General features: G+C 42.6%; 1 protein-coding gene across 1 annotated transcript in view; it reads left to right on the top strand.

Moving 5' to 3' along the window:
• Positions 1–361: 361 nt before the first annotated feature.
• Positions 362–7695, top strand: part of LOC118330405 (membrane-associated guanylate kinase, WW and PDZ domain-containing protein 2-like) — a 76509-nt gene continuing 69175 nt past the window's right edge. Inside the window, exon 1 of the mRNA XM_035664912.1 lies at positions 362–893. Coding sequence (XP_035520805.1) covers positions 596–893 — 298 coding nt within the window. The 5' untranslated portion in view covers positions 362–595. The remainder of the gene's footprint in view (positions 894–7695) is intronic.

The following is a 7695-nucleotide window of genomic DNA, read 5'->3' as shown; positions in this document are numbered from 1 at the left end:
AAACCTGCACTGCATATCATCAGAAGACTGCTACTCTCATAAAGTCTTTGCTCCTCTATAAATAAACATTTTACAGGATTCTGCATGCTAAGCAAAAACGCCTTAAAGCTGTTTTATCCCCAAAATGGAGCAAACACGGTCGCAGGTAGAACCATACAGGGTGAGGTTTGTATATAACGTATAAACTGATGTTCCTCCTACATGTTATCGGCAGTGTGTGATCACAGAGAGCCTGAGGAAGCGCCCCTGGCAGTGTAGTGGGAGTGAAACGCCTCCTGTGTTACTTCCCCTCCTCTCCATCCTTTTTTACGCCGAACCAGAACCATTCTGCTCTCCCCTCCTTCAGGCTTCACATCCGGGTCATCCGCCAGTATCTGTCTCTGTGCGTCTATGTGTCTGACAGAGTAATAATCATTTCATCCGCCGCCGCGCTGTACTGCAGCCCTCTGCCCGACTGCGCGGCTCGCCGACCGGACACTGCGCGTGGCGTGCACCGGTGATGATGTGAAGCTGCAGCCGATCGCACAAAGGCAGGGGATGAGACGGTAGGAGGCTTTTCTATGGGCCAGCCTGCGGTGATTAACTCGCCCTAACGATGTCTAAGAGCCTCAAGAAGAAAAACCACTGGACCAACAAAGTCCACGAAGCGGTGATAACCCGGGGGAAGGAAGGGGAGCTGGGGTTCGAGCTGAAGGGGGGCGCGGAGAACGGCCAGTTCCCTTACTTCGGCGAGGTGAAGCAGGGGAAGGGACTGATCCAGAGCGGCAAACTGGCCCAGGATGAGCTGCTGCTTGAGGTCAACAACATGCCAGTGGCCGGGCTCACCACCCGGGACGTGCTGGCCGTGATCAAACACTGCAAAGACCCGGTCCGCCTCAAATGTGTCAAGCAAGGTGAGATATTGGGAACACATGAGACCAGGAGCGCACCGCCGCGCGGGTTTTAGGAGGCGGGGAGGACTGTGTGTGTGTGTGTTTGTGTGTAGCTGGTTTGATTAAGATGTAATTTGTGCAGTCATCTGTCAGTCTGCACTGAGGTGGACAAAGCACAAACCCCACTGCTCAGGCCTGGTGTGTTGGTCAAATGTTCTTCCGAGTCGTAATGATGGGTTCAGTCCACCAGGATCAGTAACTATAATCATTATATTGCAGCCGGGAGCAGCCGCCGTTTGTTTATCACAGTGTCGCTGGTTCGATGCCACAGCCCGGAGGGGGTGTGTCCGTTTAGGCGTCATGCCACAGCCTGCGGTTTTCTCCTTATTCTGGTCGAGGATGGCGCTCGTTTCACCAAACAGGCCTGCGCCGTGGATCAAATGTGTGTGTTTTTGTCTGTGTTTGGTGCTGCTGTACAGTGTGTGAGCAGACAGACGGACAGACTTCACACAGAAACACACACCGAGTCTGCTGACTGGCTGTTATTACAGTATACGCACTGATGAGAAATTAAACCAGTGCAGCCTAATTACTGTTAGGCTTTCATATTGATCAGCTCTGTTAGTCAACAGGGTTTTTGCTTTAAGTCCCACCCCCCAAATTTCACATACACACTCACTCACACATGGATTCTTTACTGGTTTACACACACACACAAATTTTGTTTATGAAATATTTCTGAGTTCAGAAGTGGAAAATAATTGTGCAGGTCTCTGGCAGTCATGGTCTGAGGAGCTTTTGAGTGTTTTGTTATTGTCAGCCGGTGCAGTGTTTAGTGTAATTGTTGTGGCCTCTGAAGCTGGAGGCTTTGTTTTCTCGTTTCTGGGCATAGCAGTGGATTTATGGCAACAGTGTTGACTGAGTGACCTGCTTCTGTCAGCCAGTGTAAAAGCAGACAGAGTCCCTATAGGACCAGAACACTGGATTGAAGGAACAGTGGATGAGATAGTTATCATCGCACCCTCAGAAGCTCAGTTTAAGTCCTCATAAGTGGCTAAAAGGGCTGCGTTCTCAGCCATGAAATGAGCATTACAGTGGCTAGTTTCTGGGACGTGAGTAAAGCAACAAAAAAAACCTCAAATTGTTTTTTTTTTTTGGACATTGCAGAGTTTGCTCAGAGGATTTGTCTTCACACACTTCGCCTGACTGCTCGCTCTCAATCCCAGTGTTTCCAAGGGTTGCGTCAAATGTGATTGATTATTGAGTTATAGCTGCTGACAGAGTAAGAGCACGGTCTTGTGATGTGCAAGGGGGTTAAATGCTAATGTGCATGTATCTCAGACAGGTCTATTCTCTCCCCTCCCCTCTCTTATCCATTTAAACATGAGTCTATGTTTATTGAACTACACCACCTCACAGCTCAATGTAGTCTTTGCTAAGAAATGTCCTTGAGCACTCTGTTGTTTGTGCACAGCTTATTGTCCCCTTTCTATATATATATTTTTTTTGTTCTCCTCCCCAGTCTCTCTCCCTTGCTGTCATATTACTATTTGACTTCCATCCAGTGAAGAGCGGAGTGTATAAATTTATGGCAGTGCGCTTGCAGACAGTTGCTGACACACTCTTCGGCCCACTGAAGAATCCTCTAGAAGCGGTGCTCAGAGGCCACACACACACAGCAAAAAACAGAGATGGATGTCCTGTCTGGGGACACACAATCATGTTTGACCGCCCATGCGAACATGCACACACACACACACACGTACATGCACTCACATTTTCAGTATTTTTAGTCAGGTAGAAACCACCCCTTCTGTCCCCGAGGGAGTATAAAGCAGCGACAGCGAGGCCTGATGGACCTCCAGAGCGAGCTCTGCCCTGACCCCTCACACTCTGTTTCATTTGACTCATCACAGATTTCAGGAAACACACACACGTTCAAACACACAGTACAGCATGCTGCTTTGTAAATGTGGGGATATTATAGATGTTTTAACTGTTTTATTTGTGGCACTGCTGCGTTTTTCATCCCAGTTTATAGACTGAGCCATGAACACGGACTGTATCACAAGTCCTGTGCTGGACTTTTATTGCTCTTCACAACATGCAGGTGTGAGTTACAGTATGCGTATCAAGTAACCTTCTAACACAGACATCTTAATTAATCAGTCAGTCAGTCATGGTTTTGTTTTGCAGAGAAATGTTTTAAATGTAATAGTAGAATTGCCAAGGAAAGACACATGCTTTGAGTGTGCATCTCAAGAGGGCTATTATTTATCCTCCTGCTACTTTGTGTCTGTGTGTGTGTGTGTGTGTGTGTGTGTGCGAACTGCTCGGTCTCTGTCATGTAGATGGATGTGCTGTAAAATTAATCTAAACTAATGGCAGTAATATAACATAATAACACCAAGAAAACCAGAAAATCAAAATAAACATACAAAAAGAAATATTTCTACGCTTATGTGACTTAATAGTCGGTAACCTTTACAATCTTTTGCATATTTTCTGGAGCTAAAGGTCCTTTTTCACTGACATTTTGACACATGAAAGTAGGAAAAACACAGGTGTGAATAATATAATGAATGAGGGCTGAATTCTATTTCCAGGATCCTGGTATTGTGCTTTTAAACTCACTGTCACACAGCTTACTGGGGCACTTGAATGGAACAGAGCCATTATTAATGCACTTTTCCTAACAAGTCAAAGGCCTGCTGCCACAAATCAGTGTAATCAATCATTTAAACGCATGCAAAGGATTGTTTTTGAACATAAATGATAAGAATACTTCCAAATGCATTGTAAGAAACGTAGTTATACATTTTTCTTCCTCTTTCTGTACGTAATAATCCAATGTACATATCACGTTTGTGTTCGTCTCCCCCATCGGCACCAAGAAGGAGTGAAGTGCAAACGGCTGCTCGGCTCAGTGAGGCAGATTTATAAAAGTGCCATGAAGATCATAACCGCTGAGAGGTGTTAGAACAGTATGGAGAGGAGGGAAGTGTGACTGCCTGAGTGTGTGTGTGTGTGTGTGTATATGTGAGAAAGAGAGGTGGAGTTTTAAGAGAAGAGTATGGTGAAGGTGTGAGAATACACACTTTGGAGAACAGAAAATTCCATCTTGTGATTTGGTTTTCCCACATTGTCTCTGGCAGATCAAAATCTAAATAAATAGGTTTTCTAAGGTGCTTGTTTCTGTAATTCTGACGTCTTTGTGGTGTCAACTTGTCATAATGACAAAACATTACTGTGGTAGGTTGTCTTTGTCTTTCCTTTCTTCCTAATTAAGCAAAATTGCTATACAGATGTCAGTTTACAGGACGTTGTGCTTGAATCATTTCATAATATTTGTCAATTTAATTTCACTGCTGTTTATCAGCTCCTGTTTATTCTATTTATTCATAGCTATTTATTAAAATTAAATATTTATCCACCTCTGAATTACGCAGCTGTCTTTTTGGTTGCCTTTAATTGGCATTAATCTTTTGTCATAAATAGATATCGCTGCAATACAGTGATATAAATAATATTAATGTCATCTATTTTTGGTCTTTTATTTTTTCTTTGAGATTATATTAGGGCCATCAGCTCCACTGAATCCACAACAAATGTTGTGTTTGATTTACATAAGAATAAACACAATATCGGAAATGCTATTTTCCCTATACCTGAGGGCACTTAACTGTGGATAGGAAATGCAGACTTAAAGGCAGAAATATGTCACTGCTTGCTGATATTGCCTGTTTGAAATGTAATTCTCCTCTTTCCAAATTGTGTTTTCGCCTCTCAGAGAGGAGGGTGGAGGAGGGAGACCCCAGGACGTTTCCTCCACTCGGGTTTATGAGAACAATATGCGGTGCTTTCTGAGGAAAAACAACATGAATTGAAAATGTTAACATGCCCTTTAACATCTAAGTGGAGCACAGCCAGCCTCTGTCACACTGTGTAGCAGCTCTCGGCCACAGCCTATATAGGGCAGGGCAGGCCAGGGAGCTCTCTATTCGCTAATGAAACTGTAAACAAGGATTCAGCAGATATAACCACAGAAAGGGAATATAATACTCATAGGTATGTTTTTATTAGTGTATAATCATCTCAAAATAAGACTTGTTTTCTTTTTCTATGGAGGCCAAACCAAACACTGGCTCTAGATAGGGCCTTTCACAGCCACCGTAGTTTCTCCTACAGGCTTGGAACAGGAGGGTGAGGCGTTTGTGTTGAAATCAGTAACTACATTGCTAGATGCCACTAAATCCTACACACTGGGCGTTTAAAGTGTGACTTCCTATCTATCCAATTGACTGTATATTATAATATTTCAGACAGAAGAACAAAAACAGACCTCCCATTTCTAGCTAACGACCGCCGACGTTGCCGGCTGAAATGACAACTGCTATAACTAGCCAGAGTGAAATGCGATTTGGATGAGAATTAATTTTTATATGTTTCCAACAGACTCTGAACCCTGAAATGAGTCTTAAATATGCATCTGGAGGCTTTGTCCATGAGGCTAAAGCTTCATGTCATTCCAACATAATACTTGGACAAGCAACACATGGTCAGATTTAGGCTTTTATGTTTGTATTTTCAAACAGTACACTTTTACATAGGAAAGGATTTGAGGAAGACTAATTGAAACGTCTGGCAAATTTAACACTATCTAATACAAGTTTTGCCGGGTGTAGTGTAAGCTTGGACCAAATACAGCATTGAACGGCATCGCTACGTTTACTCTAAACCTCCTAAAATAATGCAGCCAGCTAATAACAGGCCCCTTACCTTTGGAAGTAGGTTACTACTGTAGGTAGTAATCTTGTAAATTTGGCATTCAAACACTTTCAGCTTATATTAAAGCAGATAAACACGCAGCTTAATCTATTCCTTACACTTTTATTTGTATTTTTGGTTTTGGAAAGGCTAGTAAAAGACACAAATCAAAGAAATACAGAGCTTGACAGGCCTTCCATGCCTAGTTACGGACATTAAGTTATGATTGGATAATCGCTGTTTGGGGGCAGAGTTTAGCTCATAGTCAATGCAAGCACACATCTTACATTCACTGGGCTATTTAAAACCTGCGTCATTCAGCACAAAGCCACAGCCATGTTGCAGCATGAAGTACATAATTGGTGAACATCTTGCATTTGAATGTTTCTAGAAACTATACCTTTGAGGGTTGTTAGAAGTTGTCAAGTGTTCTGACTCGGCTGTCCAAGTCCTGCCAGTCCTCTTAAAGTGGGTACAGTATGGAGGGACAGATGGAGCAGAGGGAGAGAAGGCGACCTTCTTCTCCTCTCACGTCGCTTTGTTGATGAGAAGCTTGAAGAATCAGTGCATAACATCCTGTCTGCTCTGTTGGTATTAATAACTCACCAAGAGATGAGTTCTGTCAGAGGCGAAAGATGATTTTATTGAGGCTAGAAACTGCTGGAGTTCAGCTCAAAGGATCAAACTCAAGCTCAGCCAGCCAATGACTAAATATCTAACTGGTCCAGTTAAGTGAATTAGGTCAATGTAATTCTCCTCACCGTGGACAAACTGCATGGCACAATCTGGGACTGTGCTGCTGTATGTGTTTGTGAAATGCAGATAGAAGTGGTGTTTGAGTGTATAAGACATGAGTGTAAGGAGCTTTTTGTTTGCTGTGAAATGTCTGATACATTTATAGTGGCGATTGGTTGTGATGCTCTGTGATCAGGAGGTGATTGAACTGGAGATTTTGGCCTACGGGGGGTTTCCAGAATAACAGCACAGACATTTTTAAGTGATGGATCACCATGGCGATGGCACTATATGATGCAGTGTGTGAGGCCGTGTTTTGAAAAACAGGCCGTATTTCACAAGTAGGATGTTGCCATTAAAGGCAGTTCATTTGGCTGAGATAAAACACCATATTCTTATGATTATTCATGAGGTTTGTGAGGGTGTGTGTGTGTGTGTGTGTGTGTGTGTGTGTTATTGTGGGAACAATACGAAATGGTTAGGTTGTTGATGTGTCTTTGTGACATTTCAGTATTATATCAGCTGTTCTGGTGAAGAGAGATATCAGGACATAACTCTAAAAAATAATTAAATAAATTAAATAAAAGTCTTTACAGCACAAAACACAACTGTTTATGATGGCAGTAGTAGTCTATAGCAGCGACTCTTCTTTGTGTATTTGGTGTTCATTCATCACTTTTTTATATAAATTAAAAGTATTTGAGACTTATTTAAGGAAGGTCGTTTAATCAAGTTCTGGTGCTTCTGTTTTGTTGTGTTCATGCCCCGCTTGTGGTTTTGTTGGCTACTATTGTGAAACATTTTGGTTTGTTTAAAATGAGAAGGAAACAATGCACCATGCTACAGCAACCTCAGGTGAGCTGAACAATAAACCTGACTTTTGCTGATGGTCAAACTGGGGTTATTATTAGATGTATGCCTTTTATATCTACTGCGGGTTGTTTCCATGGAGTCCGCCATGTGTCTACAGTGGCCCAGAAAGGAGAAACTAAACACTGGCTGTAGAGAGAGGTGTTTGCATTTTTTGCATCTTTTTGCAGCCACAATGGTTTCTTCTTCGTGCTTATAAGGACGGGGTTGCGATCTGCAACTACAATGTTAGACAGGGTTAGGAAGGTTACTTTAAAAATGTAATCCAATACAATTACTAATTACCCTTGATTATTTTAGGTTACTGTTGCATTACCTCAAAATATATAAAAAAATGTATTTGATTACATTTCACCACTGGTAAATAGTCACTACTGTCCTCATCACTCCCATGTGAGTTCCTGGCACCCGGCCTCGCCTCTGGCACTCTGCAGGTGTGTGTGTGTGTGTG

Source organism: Morone saxatilis, unplaced genomic scaffold, assembly GCF_004916995.1.
Source record: "Morone saxatilis isolate NCDOM2014 unplaced genomic scaffold, NCSU_SB_2.0 Contig2, whole genome shotgun sequence".
Lineage (NCBI taxonomy): Eukaryota > Metazoa > Chordata > Actinopteri > Moronidae > Morone > Morone saxatilis.
Note: the sequence above shows the minus strand (reverse complement) of the source record. Positions and strands in the feature narration are given on the sequence as shown.